A 16,437-nucleotide genomic window follows, 5' to 3' on the forward strand; every position below is an offset into this window, starting at 1 on the left:
TTGAACGGGCCGAGTTTGTAAAGAAGGGTGAGTCGGCAACGTAGACCACGGGAGGCAGGGGTGAAGATCAAGGGAGGAAGAGAATGCAAGAAAGCCATAAACTTGGACTGACAGCAATAATAGAGATTACAACGCTGTATTATCTCAAGAAGTATCGGGCGCTACGCCACACGTATGAGCCATTTACGTGAAAACACCAAAAAAAAAGAGAGGGAAATATCATGGATGGCACAAACATGATCACTAATATGGTATGGCTCAGGTAATATTAGAGGACGATTTGGAACTGAAGAGAAACTGTAATAGTAAGTGCGATAGATGGCAAAAGCACATTGGCGCATAAAATAATAACAATGGAGTGACGGGTATGCACAGATGAAAACACTAACTACACAAGACACAACTGTGGCCTCCCGAATAAACGAAAAAAAATCGCATCAATGCTAGGACTGTCTGTATTCTTGTCCTGCGTCGTGCTCTTGCATATAATCCCCTATCGGCCCTATCTATGGACAAGACGCCGGCGTCTCGTCATTGCCATGATAGGGCCAGGGGCGATTTGGTTTCTATGATACATCCTATACCTGCCCTGCTCTGTCCGTGGCTCTTTCCCATCTTTCTCTCTTTATCCATCAGCGCTTCCGCGCCCACCATGCTCCAATTTCCAAACACTCGCCCCAAGAAGTTCCGTTTTCTTGCAGGAGATCATGCATCATCTTGCCCATCCACGTGTCCCATTCGTCTTGGCTCTTGCCATTTACTTCGCGTAACACCGACTCCAGGGCCTGGATCTCCTGGATGACCGTCATTAGCGCTGTGCGGCGTAGCGCCATTTGACCCGGCGATAAGCCCGAAAACGTCTTGCCGCTGTGATGGCGGCTTTTGGACCTATGTTTGGATGAACTGTGGCTGTGGCTGTGGCTATGGCTGTTATTTGCCCCGCCGCAATTTTGCACACCGCCAATACCCTCCTTCTCCCAGCGCACGTCAGAAAACGGAACGACAAGGCGACAAGACCGCACATCTGTTAGGGAGTCGCTTTCTTGTAGTAGCATCGGCCCCACAAGGGTGCACGGGACAGGGCAAATGTCGCGCAGTTCCAATGCGCGCGTGAGCCACGTGTTGTATTCAGCCAGAAATTTGTTAAGCGCCGCTGACAGTGCGGTATTGGGCGACATTACATAAGCGCCCATGGTGATTGCAGAGGCTCTATCTGCCTCTTCTTCCGCCAGAGTTGTGGCAGTGCTGCCAGAAATTGAGCCAGCCCCAGGGGCGGCAGTAGCAGGTGGGGATGACCCTGAAGCGATGGGCGGAGGTGGGCGCAGCATGCGAATAGTGTGGTCACTTTCCCAAACCTCGAGGATGCCGCCAGGGCTAAGTAGACGTATGTACTCGTCCATGAGCTTTTGCTGCATATCGTTTGTGATGGCTAGGCTCAAATCCTTGACCATTATCAGGTCAAATTCTTCGTTGGGAAAGGGAAACGGTGTGATGCGAATGTCATGTTGTATGAAGCGCCATTTCATGTCCTGATCAGGCCGCCGAAGACCACTAGTAGAGCTTAGAGATAGGGGAGAAATGTCTATTCCGGTAAAGGAGACACTGTTATGGCCGCGATTGCGAAAGTAACGGTGGCACATCATGCTCCAAAAGCCCGAGCCGCAGCCCACTTCTAGTACTCTGGTAGGAGGCTTTGTAGTCAAGTTTGGACAGCATACGGGTACTCGGAACAGTTGAATAAGCATTAGGGTTCGTAACGACTGGCGGTGGAGTTCGGTCAGGTCGACAGGTAGGGGATAGGGAAGAGTAACATCGTTGATGTATGTGCGGCTATTTTTTAGCACGAAAGGTTTGGAGAGCAGCGCTTCAGAAGAGGCGGAGGCCGAGTGTTGGCCGCTGCTGCTCATAGTGCGTGTCTTGCTGACCAGGGACGAGCTAGACGCCGATACCGAGACAGAGTTGGCGCGCGTGAATGTGGCACCCAGCTTGGGCAGCTTGCTTGCGGCGTCGAAGTCGGTGAGCATCACGGCATGTTTTGGGTCCGAAGAAAACGGCGACGGTAATGGTGGGAGTGGTGGTGGTTGCGATAGGAGATGGACGGATAAGAGAAGCAGGTTGGGAGTGATTAGTTGTCGAGGGGAGCGAAGCCAATCCAATCCAGTCCAATCCAAGTCTACTTCTTAGTGAGAGCCAGTGTGGCAGTGACAGCTGACAGGAAAACGAAAGCGGTAGTTCTTGCGGGCCGGTCTCAGACGGCTAACAATGGATGGCCAACAGTTCTTTAGCGACAGCACTAGTAAGGAATTAAGCGGCGGCGGGACCGACAAGAAAAGGGAATGTTTTTTGTTGAATGGTAGGGATATCTTAGTAAAGAGAAAAATGTAGCAAGTAGTAAGTAGTAAGTAGTAAGAGAAAGGCGAGGAAAATTAAGGCGATAAGGCACAAGAAAAAAAAAAGACTAAATCGCTGTCAGATAGCAAGCAGGCAGGAAGGGTGCGTCCGGCGTCTTTGATAGTAGAGGTGATAAAACAGAGGCTCAACCGAAACAGCCTCGCCAATAGTTTGCAAAGAGAGGGAAAAAAAAAAGTTGAGAGGAAGATAGAAAAAGAAGCTGTAATTAGAAGAGAAAAAAGTTGAAGACGCTGAGCGACCAGGGCGACCAGAGCGCGCAGGGGGGCGACGGCGGGCGAAGGCCAACAGAACAACGAAGGGGCAATCAGAAGTAGTTAGAAGACAGAAGACGAGGAAGAGGAGAAAAGATGATGAGAACACAATGGAAAGGAAATATGTGCAGCGGGAGAGCTAGAGGCTGAGTTTTCCTCTCCCTATGAGCCCTGTGGCCGGGATGTGGAGCAGGACAATGCAATTGGCAGTTTCCAAGTAAGAACGAAGCTGGGGACAAATGCAAGTAGCAAAAACAGGCAATAGTCAGCAGAAGTTAGAGGGTTGAGGTCAAGCAGGCCAGAATGAGAAGGAGGGGCAAGCTGTGTGGTGGGATTTTGGCAAATAAGATTTGAGATTAGGATTCCAGGAGCAACTGCCTCGTGCTGCGTCTTTGCTGTCCGGACCTGTTCCACGACGGGAAGGGGGGAGCAAAGGAAAGAGCGATAAGGAGGGGCGGAGGATAAGGAGAAAGAGGAAGGAAGGAAACAGAACAGATGAGAGAAACTCTACAATTCCCAAGGTGGCGTTGGCCCTTAATGCAATTGCCTCCCAAGTCAAGCTGAATACCACGGTTGCAGTCGCAGTTGCAGTCGCAGTCGCAGTCGCAGTCGCAGTCGCGGTCGCAGTCGCAGTCGCAGTCGTGGTTGTAATCGTAGTTGCGACTTTTCTCTTCGTCCCTCCTTTCGCGGCTTCTCTTCTTTACAGTAGACTTGCACTGCACCTGCACCTGTCCGCTAGCTTTCTCAACTCTGATTGGTCAGCAGCCGCTTGAAGGCTAGTAATTGTAGTTCTTTCCCGTTTTTTTCTCCTTTGGGAGGAGATGCAGACAAATGATGATGCTATAGACCTCCCACCTTGAGGCGGTTCCGTTCGTCTGATTCAGTGTTGGCCACTTTATTCCTCTCTTTTCGCTATTCTGCACGTGATCAAATACAAGCAAGATGGGCAGGCGGCAAATGGAAACGGCTATTGCACAACATGCGCCTTCAGCCCTAGGGATCTTTGCTGTCTTGCAACAAAATAGAGATGACAACGAAGTATTTGGAGGACAGATGAAAGAATGAGACTAGTATCCATGTGAGAGCAAGAGAAAGATGCAAGATGGGAAGTGTAATAAGGGGATGGGAGTCTGAGCTGAAATATTTGCACAACCGCGCAGTCATTTATTTAATTGTACTCAAAACCAGGACCTCGAAGTGCTGTCAGTCCGAGCCCAAGGACATACTTCCCCCTCCTCCTTCTCAAGTCCTAACTCCCAGCTCTCAAAGCTTACTGGTTGCTAGAAAATGCCCGCCCTCACGTCCTCAATATGTGGGGAGCGTAAGGGGCTAGCTACCAAGCTTCCAGCCAAGCCAAAGCACAACACAGTCCGAGAACAAATGATAACGAAACTCCCTGCTTTAGGAATGGACCTCCCCTGGCCTTTATCGCTCTCATAGGATTCTCAGTTTCCTAGGCATGGAGACTAAGAAAAGCTTAAGCATGTAACCCTGAAGCCAAGATGGCCAAGATGTAAGAAAAAGAAAGGCCCATTTGTGTCTTGCGTCTTGGCTACTGTTGACGTCAGCTTTATCATCGGGCTCTCAGGCAAAAGACATCAGCAGGAGTAAACCGGAGATATGCAGCACCATTTCTGCGTTCTCGTCTCCATTACAACTCCACTTCTCACGCCTTTGTGTTGTGGCTTTTCCTGTAAGGGCTGCGCCTATTGGTTGAACCAACCCGCGACATTTCCCCCTTCTCTTCTAAGACACATTCGCTGTGCTGGCATAGTGAAGAGCGGTAGCGTACCACAGTTTGCCTACTCTCATCAGAATTCGTGCGCTTTGGTCCCGCACTTTCCCTCGAGAACCCCGCAATACAGCATGCAAGCCCCTAGGTCATCGTCTAACCAATTCTAAGTCAGTTATGTTTCCGCCACCTGATCTAAAAACTATAAGGCGGCCATGGTGCCTATATAACACCTTTTTTAAGCGCGGAAAGTATAGCAAGTACAAAATATTACGGAGTTGCTAAGTCTGTTAGACCTAATTTTAACGCTCCATAAGTGAGATGATTCAATATAAGATGACAGCATGCATGTCAGTTATATCATAACGATTGAAGGTCTGAGTGCGTCAGCTCCTGCAAGAGAAGCTGTTTGACGTTGTCCTAACTAGGGTTTATATATAGTCGATTTACACGTGATAGCCGACAGGGTTACCCCAACACGTGACATGAGATACTGCCGGCATTTGGCTAAGTTTTCGCTTGTTGATAGTCTCTACGTACCATTCTGAGAGTAAGAACAATGCGCAAAGAAAGAATATCGGGGATGATAGTATAGGACTCTTGAAATAACTGTTTTGGGACTTGTCATGGGCCTTCTTGTCCATGACTCTAACTCAAAGACATCATCTTCTCGGATCTGACGTGACAAGGCAGGAATCAAGCATATCAGAGAAAGGTATTCACTTTGAGTTTAGCTTTTGGAGTTATCGATCCTCTTAACACAGTAGCTACAGGCCGTTAGTTGGCCAGTGGGCAGTGGGCTCAATGGCCAGTGGTTCATGGGGCTCGAAGAGAGGGCTGGGAGAAGAAGGATGAGAGGGAACGAGGTAGGTAAAGCAGAAGGACGTACCAACGTGCGAGTCTGGCTGAAGGAGGAAGAAAGGAAAGGACAACATGCCATAAAGAATGAGGAAAAGAAGACGTGAGAAACTAGACAAGGCTGCTGTTTTGATAGGCTGGCAGCCTTGCTGCTCCTTCTTAGTAGCATTACGGAGCACCCAGCTGTAACAAGAAAACAAAGCCTCCTTGTTTTCCTTTCTCCTGTTCGGGTTCTGCCAAGGGTGCCTTGATTGTCTTTATTCTTGCTCTTCTTCCATGTGTTTTTAGAGGATTGAAGGTGAAACAAGGAGAGTTGCTGGTCTAAGTATTCTTGTGCCCTGTCCTGAGGTCTTTATTTAGAGTGTTGGATCACTTTTTGCCTCTTGTTTTGAATGCCTCTCCAGTGATTATAGAGGGGAGGACTGCTAGAAAGAGGGCGCTACAGGCGATTAACCCACTGTAAGCGCACGAGAAAATAGCATGACCCCTGCTAAATAGCCTAAACTTGCCTCCTGAGCCTTTTCTGTTTGGGCTCGCTGTCAACTACTGCCCCTATAGCATTTTCCTTTGTTGGGCCTTAGGCCACTATAGCCACCCACTATAACTATAGCCACCCGTTGTCATTCTGTCCCCCCCCCACTGCTAATGGCTCAGCCTTGTCCACTGTATTTTCCCCTCCATCACCACACGGCGGTCCCTCTATTTCCTTAATGCACCACCCTACAGGCAACTTTCTCCCTTTCTTCATTTTCTCTCTTCTGCTTTGCCCATCCTTTTGGTTGCATTTTATTGACCGTCCCAAAAACAACCTTTGCAGGTCAATGGAAACAAATCCTTTTTATCACTTGCATTTTCCCTCTTTTTCTTCTATTTTGCTCGCCGATAATCGCAACGCAGACGAAGAACGTCGAAGAGGTCTCCTACGGCGACAGCCACAGCCTCAGCCTCAGCCTTGGTCTCAGCCACAGCCGCCAAGGGACGACAACGACAACGACAACGACAACTATCACAACGACCAGGACAAAAACAGCGATACTGACATCGATCCCGATACCGATCCCGACCCCGACCCCAGCCCAAACCCAAACCCTGAAAGCGACGACAGGCTTCACTACTACGTGTAGTCGCCCCCGCAGATAACTAGCTGCAAGACTATCGTCAAACTGTCCGCCCCGGGCTGCTATAATCTGCCATTGTTGGTTTCTGCTGCTGCTGCTGCTGCTGCTGCTTCTGCTGCTCTTGCTGCTGCTCTGTCAATCCCCGTTGATACAGCTGCTGCTCACGGCTGCTCTGTTCCTCTCTAATCAAATTCCCTGCCGTTATCACTACCCGCCTGCATCTATAGCCAATAGCCAAATCTCGCTCTGCTCCTCCAATACGCCGCCGCCTTGCAGTCTTTACACACACCACGCGGCTGGAGCCTGACCCTGCTAGTCTTTTTTTTTTCTCTCTTTCCCTGCCTTTACGACGCTTGAAATCTCTCGTGGTACTAGCCATCAGCATCATCAGCATCATAATCATCATCATAATAACCATCGACATTACCACCACCACTATCTCGACCAGACCGCTCAACATCTGATCTCTTTTTCTGCCACTCTTCCAGCCCTTTCGCCTCCCCCCTCCACTTCTTCTGTGGCAAGCAGAAACCTCAAAACATTCCTATAAAATGTACGGCCAGGCCCGCTCTGCCGCCCGCCCAGGCGCGCAGGCCGTATATCCTTTCGGCTTCACCAATCACCAGCAGCCACAGCCCCATGGCCACACGCCTCATCACCCTCAAGCAGACCCGTCTTCCCATGTAAATGGCAACGCTAACCTGGCCAATGGGGCCCTGCTCAATCATAACCACCATGCCTCCTACGCTGCAAATGTTAGTGTGCTGCAGGGCGCGCAACATTTTGTCAACCCCGCCCTGCAAAATGGCCATGGCGTCCGGAATGTTGCCCAGCAGCCTCAGCACATCACCGAACACTGGGCAGAGCAGCTGCGCCTTCATAAAGAATCCGAGCGAGCCAATGCGACTATGACAGAACAGCACCAGCCTCACTACTATGCTAGACTCCGCGCAAGCGAGAACAAGGGCATTGCGGGCCCTCCACCCAACGCCAATGGCGGCAAACCCGGCGACGATACCGACGATATGAGACGGCCGTTAGCCGTTGAAAAGTCCACCAAGCGCCAGGACTGGAACAATCTCGACCTTAGTGGCCAGGGACTTCGCAATCTGGCTCCCGCACTCTTCCACTACGAGTTCCTACAAGAGCTCTTTATAGCCTCTAACAAGATTAGCGTGCTACCTGCTTCTATTGGCCGCCTGCGTCAGCTACGATGGCTGGATGCTTCGCACAACCAGCTGACCAATCTTCCCGTGGAGCTCGGTATGTGTACATATTTGAAGAAGCTGCTGCTCTTTGATAATCACATCCGCGATCTGCCAAACGAGCTGGGTGCTTTGCACCAACTGGAACAACTGGGAATCGAGGGAAACCCACTGCTGGGCGAGTATAAGCAGCTGATTATGGAAAAGGGCACTAATGCCTTGGTGACGTCGTTGCGAGAGAATATGCCAAGTAAGTGGCCCTTTTTGTTTTCTCTTATCATCTTCTAGTTGAGTTTTGCATATTCTAGCTTTTTACTGCTTCTGCTTCTGCTTCTGCTTCTGCTACTCTTGCACTTTCTTTTCCATACATCAGAGCCCCTTTGCTAACTTGCTTGTCTTTAGTCCCCATGCCTCCGCCTCCCCGCGCTATGATCACGATCCAGGAAGACGTCTCTACTTCTCTTGAGCGCATCAAAGTTTTTACTTGGAATGTTCTCTGCGACAAGTACGCCACTCCCCAGACCTACGGATATACCCCTAGCAATGCCCTCTCATGGGACTACCGAAAGCAGGTCATTTTCGAGGAAATCCAGGAACAGAACGCCGACTTTCTATGCTTGCAGGAAATTTCTACTGAGGCCTTCAAGGAAGACTTTAGCCCTCAGCTGGCTCAATATGATTACAAGGGCGTGCAATGGCCAAAATCTCGTGCCAAGACCATGCCGGAAAAGGATGCCCTGGGCGTCGATGGCTGCGCCGTGTTTTGGAAGAATAGCAAGTTCATATTACTTGACAAGCAGCTCATTGAGTTTGCTAGCATTGCCATCAACCGGCCAGACATGAAGAATCAGCATGATGTCTTCAACCGTGTCATGCCACGTGACAACATTGCCGTTATCTGCTTCCTCGAAAGCCGCGTGACTGGAGCGCGTCTCATCCTTGTCAATGTGCATCTGACTTGGGACTCGGCTTTGGCTGATGTCAAGACGATTCAGACGGGCATCATGATGGAGCATGTAACCAAGCTAGCTGAAAAGTACGCCAGATGGCCAGCACTCAAGGACAAGAAACAAATCGTCATTCCCAAGTCGGACGACCCGTCAGACCCGCCGCCACAGCCACCTGTTGAGCCAGCGCCTAGCCAGGATTACCGCAACAATACGGATATTCCATTGATTGTGTGCGGTGATTTCAATTCACTAGCCGACAGCTCCGTGTACGAGCTCATGAGCATGGGCCGCGTCGATCCCGACCATGAGGAAATCCGCAAGTACCAATACGGCAGCTTCACCCGCGTAGGCATTGAGCACCCGTTCTCGCTGCGTGACGCTTACACTCACCTCAAGGGCACGCCCGATGAAATGGCCTTTACCAACTACACGCCCGGCTTCGCCGATGTCATCGACTACCTGTGGTACAGCACTAATACGCTCGAGGTTGTTGAGCTGCTGGGCCCTCCCGACCGCCAGGCATTGCAACGCATCCCAGCCTTCCCTACGTACCACTTCCCTGCCGATCACATACAGATCATGGCGGAGTTTGTTATCAAGGCTCGCAAGGACAAGAAGCAGCTGCATGCAGAGAGCGAGTATGGCAGTGGAGGCGGTCCTTCGTCGCGGAGCTAGAAGTCTCTGATGCGGAGGACTTCATCGTAAAGAGGAAGACGATGAGGGGCTGATTGGATGAGGGGAAGTCGAGAAGCAAGGGACTAAGAGAAGGATATATGCGGTAGCGAGAGGAAGGAAGGCAAGAGAGACGTGTGTTTGAGCTGCTTTTTGTGGCTCGCCACATGCCATCTATAGTCTTTTTCCCTTTTTTCCTCTTTCACCGTGCCCTTCTCCTAACTCTTTTGCTCTCCGGCCATGTCACGTTTTCCTTTGTTCCAACTTTTCTTTTTTCCTTTTCCTTTTTCCTTATCCTTTGTCTTCTGGGGTTTCGCTGGGTGTTGTGTGTGTTCTGTGATCTGCGTGTCTCTTTGTATTCTTTTTGTGCCCGTTTATCTTTTCCCTCTGGTTGATGTGCATTTTGTTTCCTCTCTCTTTTCTCCGCCTCCTCCCCTTCTCCTCTACATCTTATTTAACTCTCTTTCATCATCTTTGTTATGACTTGTGTGTGGCGTCTGCCTTTGTTCCCTTCCATCTTCTATCTCCCAAGTCCTCATACTGGTTGCTGTCTGGGGTCTTGACTTCCTTGCACATGTTCCACACCTTACTGTTCGTTTCCTCCCCCCCCTCTCTTCTTTTTTCACGCCCGCAATCTGTACCAACATGAAGCATTTCTAAATGGAGCGGAAGGCGTCTTGTCTCATGGTCGTTGGTCTTGGTTTCCGTTTTTGAGTTTCTTTTCTCATGCTTTTGGCTTCTGTGTCTTTCTTCTCTTTGTCTTGTCTGTACGGGTCCTCTCTCCTGGCATCTGTCGGTCTTCTTCCTTTCGTCGTCTTCTGCTTTTATTTTTTGTATGTTCTGTTTGTTAGCTTTTTCTCTTTTCTTTTGCCTTGCTGTCTTTTTCTCCTTCTGCCCTTGTACTATTCTTCGATGGGAGCTTTCTGGATTATAGAAATCGTTCTTATGGTCGCTTGAATGCGTATTGTGCGGTGCTATGTAATGTGACTATAAGACCCAGGAGTGGCATATGTACGCAATGGCTTGTAATATGTCGTCTTCGGATTTGCGCTGTTGTTTATAGCATTGGCTTTTAAGGGTAGGCAGCTTAGCCTGGAGATGAAGCAAGGGGTGTCTCGGCGCTATGTATTGCATTGCCAACATGTTCTCTTGTCAAAGCTTTCGATCAATGCCCCCCATTTGAATGATGTATGGGTTGTAGGCTGAGCTAGACATGGGCGTGAAAGATAGCGCAGAACTTACGCAAGCTTGTTGCAGCTATGGCTAAGAACTAGCTAACGAGGGGGGAGTTTGACTGAGCCTCGGTGTCACTCAGTAGCTTAGACTGGATGTACTTGACCAAGTCATTATTCTTGAACATCTGTTAGCTGGATTCTAGAAGCCTGGTTGATCATTAAGCGGGGTTTCTTCGACCGTCTCCCGAGAAAGATGGCTGGCTCGCTTCGATGATATTGCTGGGGAGTTTTCATGCAGGTGCATAGCAGGCCTGGCATCATGGTTTATGATACAGCTAACAGCGCCATCCCCAGTATCGTACGGCCTAGTTGGTAGGCTTTCTAGAGCGTCTTTAACTAAATAGAGCGATTTAGGGAAGACGCCATTACAGAATCTAGATGACTTAATGCTATAGGCTCTTGCGACATTTATGCCTGCTATGGGCTTGTAGGAGTCCAGGTGATGAGCATCTACAAACGGGCGAGGCGGTAGTATGTACGTCTGGCTACATCTCGTGGCAGTATTAGTATCATGAATCAGACTAGCGAGTACAAGCAGCAAGCTGGCGTAGCTCTCGGGTTTGTTGTCTGTGGCTGGGTTGATAGAGAGCCACAAGCATATTCCACCCAGGGATACTGGTCTAGTGAGAGCCAGAAAAGCGCGGAGCCCTAGAGAGAAGCATTATAATCTGTTGCTCGGGCGAGTGCGATGTGGGAAACATCAAGCAGCCTTTGACGGCAAGAACGACTCTATGTCTGGCGGCCTTGTCGTGATACTTGTGTCCTCATGTACTGCAGGCCGCTACTTGATTCTATTCTATACACACATGTGTATTCTATGGCGTTCTATATTTGTCTACATTCAAGGCACCATTTCCTATGGCTGGAATTGGAGGCCTGGTCTTGGGTGAGAAACTCTGTAGTGGCACTTGTGGGGAATTGTTTTTTGGACTGTAATTCTTGACCGCCTTCAGAAATGGAAAGCACGCATGTGCATCTGAGCCAATCGAATTAGAAACAATAGAACAAACAGCATCCCAAGCTTGGAGAGCGGCCGCCCGCCCTAGCGGGCCTAAGGGCTGATGGTAGTACAGTCATGGAGTACTTACATGGGGCGCTGCGAAAAGTTGTTCGCTGCTGTAATTAATTTTCGCCTGGCAAAGCCAGGTGCGATTTCATTTGGCTTCTTGAGAGCCGACTGAAGGCATACTAAACGTGTGAGCAAATTGGCATTACACAGGCATAGGTTCCTGCGGGGGTGTCAGGTAGGCAGGACATTGGCAGATCGGCAGTGGGGCAGGACTGATATAGACACTCAAATAAAGCCGGCACAACTATAGCGGTCAGTAAGCTTAGGCTTAGGTAGCTACAAGGTTTTTCGACCCACTTCTCCAGAATTACAGTGTCAATAGAAATTCTTGCTCTTATAATGTTGCGTGGCGCACTATACAGGTTAAGTGGCGTCCCGTCCCATACATGCCCCACTTATACATTTAAGATCTATTCTACATATAAGCCAAGGAGTTCTGCTTGAGCTGCGATGCTTGTATTCACTGACTCTGAGACGATGTGGTTGTTCAACTGCAGCCACGTGGCGCACACAAAGCCAGCCACGTCATCCCATCTATAAATCCCCCGCACCTGAGCTCCCCATGTCTTTGTCATACTTGGAACTCTATGTTCTTCCACACACCAAGCTTTTTTCCATTTCCACGATAATCCCAAACTGGCTCTTGGGGATGATATGCCATTAACTCTACTACTGAGACTTGACATCTCTAAGAACTCGTACGGGGATCGACATCAAAAGAATTGGTACAAGCATGACGAGCTGCTGCCTGCACCTTTGTCGAAAATGTTTCTGTAGAAGACATGTGTCACGAGTACAGGAACAAGAGGCATGAACTGAGGGCAGAGGGACGGGTGGCTGAAGACCTCACACGTGTGGCTGAACGCCTCAAGCAGAATCAGGATACCATGGCCCCTAAACCTGCACTAGATTCTGGTCTGTTATTGCCCATAATAGAATGACCTCGAGGCTTAGGGCTAGTGAGACGACGAGGATCAGAAAATTACAAAGGCTAGCAGCAGGCACGTACACCGTGTTACTGGCAATGACATGGCAAAAGCGATGGGCCGTTTATCGCCATGTTGTGCCTGCGGCAGATGGCCTCATGTCGCTCCATCACTCTTAATCCGGCGGTATGAGAAGAGTGCCCCCAATGCCCCAGAGATCGATATGAGAAATGCAATCTTGCGAAAGATGCCAAAGAGAAGCGGACGCCGCTGCGTAGGAGTTGGGGATGCAGGTGCTCTCCCGTCACGAAAGACCCCATCTGCTATCAAACTAAGCTTAGCAACACCAGGACTAGAACCATCTAAGCTTGCTACGCCAGCAACTATCTAAGAGTTCTGCGATGACGTGATAGGGCGGCCGGGACTGGCACTTTGCAGTTCGCGCCCGTACGGGTGAGGGGCCTAGTCGGTGGCGCGCAGACCATGAATATCAAGTGTCTGGGGGAATGACGTAACGGCGCGAGTTGCATTCCCTTATGACGTAGTGATTATAATGTAAGCTCTGTGGCGAAACTCACCAACGTCATGGCAGCAACATTGGGACGGACTAGGCCCAACCACTGTTGCGAGGGGGAATCTGCTTTCATGACGAGATATATGAAGGCATCATGCACGCCTCCTATCGGCGTATCCATGCATTGTTCTCATGCGCAGACAGGCGAGTAGATTAAACCGACCAGCTTTCTATGTTTCTAGGGCTGTGTTTCTGGATATGTGTTATGCCGAACCAACCACTACACGGGCAATCAAACAGCAGTCCTTACGTAGCTAGCTAGGCAGCCGAGCTTACTACGGGGTCTCTGAAAGAATAAGGAACCCTGGCTGCACTCTATAACGCCAAAGATATTGATCTAGGCGTCATTGCCTGTGGGCGCATACCTAGAAGCATGGTGCATATCAGCCCTAGAGTCAGCCATGGTGTAGGGGCGTGGTTAATGATTGGCGAGCAGTGAGAGCGTCGAGGGCAAGTACAATCATCTGAGCACATGCCCTCAAACACAGCCGGGTCAGCTCGAGATGCAAGTCAGCATGCGTAGTAGTATGGCTGAAAATAAAACGATAGGGAGTAGGCGTTCTGCTTGCGTGTGCTATTAGGGGTCGTAAGCGCAGGCTCATGATGGGCTTTGCAGCATAGGGGTGGTAAAGGGTCAGCGTCAGGGACAGGGACAGGATACAAATCAGCACAGATTCAAGGCTTTTGGGGGGTGGGTCCCAAGTTGCAGTCCACGCAGAGCCGGGCGTATAGAAGTGAGTGTGTAGATCCAGAGGAGCCCCCCAGTCTATTTCGCCCACTGGAAATGTCCAGGCGATGTGCTGGAAAAGACTAGAGTCTACGGGCCAGTGTTGCCACGGCTGTTGTCGAGTCTTCTGTGTCTTGTGCTGCTCTGTCTACGCTGCTGTTGCGTCAGTCCCATTTCCCTTCATTTCCCGTCTTCTTCTTCTCTTCTTCTCTTCTTTGCGCTGTGTGAATTTTTCGTTGACTAGGTTTGTCGTCTCTTCTCTGACATGTGCTCTGCCCCTCTATCGTTGTCCCTCTCCCCCCATCTATGCTTTCCAGGTATAGCACACTACCATCAAGTTGCCAGTCTCTATTCGCATTGTGTTCTTCCACAGCGTCTTCATGCAGCAATAGCGGCCCTAGCATCAGACTATCAGAAGACATCCCCCTGCTAAGCTATCAAACCATCTTTTAATTCCTGCTGCAGATTCCATATTCGTCTATAATGACCCAAGGGGTCTGTTTGGATCACCTCCCTTGAGAAAAAGTTTACTCGGTTCGGGTACATGCGCGTCATTTTATCATGCAGCCGCACAACAAGCACCCCATCGTAGTCGATGCTATAGTTTATGGTGTTATGCTGCTGAGCATCATCTAGCCGAATCGGCACGTCGACTCTTAGGCTGCCTCCAGCTGAGCGGTACAAGTCGGGAAACACCCCGTTGTAGGGGCCAGATATGCGAAAGCCATATGTTTTGGCAACAGTTAAAGCTGTAATGTACGCACGCGATCCAAGCTCAGAGGTCCCACTGATGGGCATCCGCCAACGGACAAAGTCGTAAAAGGTCCAGCCGCGCCTCATGATGCCCGGCCCAATTCCAAGAACTGCGCCGGCGAGCAGCAGGATTAAACTAACGTGGTTCCCAAACCTGTCATCCGAGGCCGATCTGATAGATATCCACAAGTATAGTATGCCCAAGGCCATCAACACAGATGAAATCAAAAACACTCGGAGTCTTGCAGGTACATAAATCGTGCCAGCTTCAATAGTATCGACAAGACTTGGGTTCTCTCTTGAATGGTTATGGACGCCAAAAGCATCATGTTTGCTGTCTACGCAGTGCCGTAAGATAACTGCATAGTTTAGGCTAGGCTTCATGTCTATGCCATGGACAAAAGCCCAGCACCTTTTTAGAAGATCAGGGCGCTCTAGCACAACACAAAAACGAGATGCGATAATGACCAGCGATTTCTCAACGCTTAGTTTTGTGAAGTCTATGTCTGTGTCCTGCACGAACTTTTCCATTTCGACTTCACCGTCCACGATGCTGCAATACGAGAAGAGGAATTCCCAAGCCCCAGCTGTCTGGATGATGAATGCAATCTTGCGGAAGATGGCAAACAGAGTCTGGTGCCGCAGCACGGTAGATGGAGACGCAAGGTCCCTCTTATCACAAAATACCACATCAGCCACGAGATCCATCTCGGTAGCAGCATCAGTGTCACTGACGTCAACCACATCTTTGAAGGCTTTCTGTGCGTCTTCTAAGAGGTCGGCGAAGATGTGATGGAGGCACGTGATCGGCACTCGACAATCTGTCTCCTCGTGAAGGAAGTGCGGGACTAGGAGTTTGAAAAAGTCGGGAGGGCGTAGGCCGCAAATATCAGGTGCTTGGGGGAATGACGTCAAGTAGTAGCTAGGGCATTCCTCAATGATGCACTTCCATAGCTTGTAAGCCATACCACAGAAGGTCTTGAAGTCAAACTCGTCAGCCAGCTCCTCAGCATCAGACTGGACTTTGCCTTCCCATTTCTGGAACAGAGATTCTGCATGTGTGATGAGAGATTTGGAGAGATTATGAACCTCTCCCATTGATTGGTTCACGTTATGAGCTGATGCATGGGCGATCGAGTAGACTAGGTCAATTGGTAGCCTGTGTTTCTCGCAGAGTAGAAAGTGTTTGAATGATGTGTAGCCATCTACTACTACTCCTTCGAGCATGCGGGGAAGTCCATTTACCACACGGCATCCATTGGGCAGGCCATCATTTTCAAAAAATCTTTGCTTCTTGGGAACAGGAAATGCCGAATCAACCATCTTACGGGCAATGAAATGGGTGCCTTGTGGGGAAAGCTTTCGTAGCCAGCCAGGTAGGCGGGCCTGACCATAGAGCGTGATGAGAAGTTCTCTGTTGGAAGAAGTAGAGTCCAATCCTTGCCCCTCTCCTACGCTGTATGGGGAAGCATATGAAGAGGCGGCCCTGACAGCACTGCGCGGAATGCCATAGATATTAATCCGGCGATCACTGAAATTAGAAACGCACCGCCGTACTCCTGGAGGCAAATACCTCAGTGCACTAGAGGACGAGACAGCACTAGACGATGTGGCAGCATCATGTGAAGGGCTGTGACTGCTAACTTTGGAGCCAACCACTTCAGCCGCGGGTGGAATCTGTTGGCCGCTGACAGGGACGCCCTGTTCAGTACTGCTAGGTAGAGTGGTGTTTGGGGGAGGGGCTGCCACGGCACTATTAGGGGTATCATGGGCATCTACCTCCGGACTAGTAGCTGGAAATATCGATGGATCCTCGGCGGGAACATTCTGCTCAGTAGCGCTGGATGGGGAGGTGTCTAGAGGAGAGACTGCTGTGGCACTGCTAGGAAGGTGGTTGCCATTAACCCTAGGGTAAGCCATGCTGAGTGTGGCGTATGGCGCGTGAGTGTGGCGTT

The 16,437-nt window shown here is 49.9% G+C and overlaps 4 protein-coding genes across 4 annotated transcripts; 2 read left to right on the forward strand and 2 right to left on the reverse strand.

Annotated features, from left to right (window-relative positions):
• Positions 1–632: 632 nt before the first annotated feature.
• HOO65_021132 (SAM binding domain-containing protein containing protein) lies at positions 633–2,024 on the reverse strand (the record flags this gene model as incomplete). Its single annotated transcript, XM_071000256.1, has 1 exon — positions 633–2,024. The coding sequence occupies one exon, from the start codon at positions 2,022–2,024 to the stop codon at positions 633–635; it is 1,392 nt and encodes a 463-aa protein (XP_070861770.1).
• A 3,939-nt stretch (positions 2,025–5,963) lies between these two features.
• On the forward strand, positions 5,964–6,377 carry HOO65_021133 (uncharacterized protein; the record flags this gene model as incomplete). The annotated part of the gene is made up of 1 exon (XM_071000257.1): positions 5,964–6,377. One exon carries the CDS (start codon positions 5,964–5,966, stop codon positions 6,375–6,377), a length of 414 nt encoding a protein of 137 aa, XP_070861771.1.
• Positions 6,378–6,922: 545 nt separating this feature from the next.
• HOO65_021134 (Glucose-repressible alcohol dehydrogenase transcriptional effector) lies at positions 6,923–9,201 on the forward strand (the record flags this gene model as incomplete). The annotated part of the gene is made up of 2 exons (XM_071006523.1): positions 6,923–7,826; positions 7,979–9,201. The coding sequence occupies 2 exons, from the start codon at positions 6,923–6,925 to the stop codon at positions 9,199–9,201; spliced, it is 2,127 nt and encodes a 708-aa protein (XP_070861772.1).
• Positions 9,202–14,158: 4,957 nt separating this feature from the next.
• Positions 14,159–16,402, reverse strand: HOO65_021135 (uncharacterized protein; the record flags this gene model as incomplete). The annotated part of the gene is made up of 1 exon (XM_071000258.1): positions 14,159–16,402. One exon carries the CDS (start codon positions 16,400–16,402, stop codon positions 14,159–14,161), a length of 2,244 nt encoding a protein of 747 aa, XP_070861773.1.
• Between the last annotated feature and the right edge of the window lie 35 nt (positions 16,403–16,437).

The sequence above is a fragment of the Ceratocystis lukuohia genome (assembly GCF_044167205.1).
Source record: "Ceratocystis lukuohia strain C4212 chromosome Unknown Supercontig2_pilon, whole genome shotgun sequence".
Taxonomy (NCBI): Eukaryota; Fungi; Ascomycota; class Sordariomycetes; order Microascales; family Ceratocystidaceae; genus Ceratocystis; species Ceratocystis lukuohia.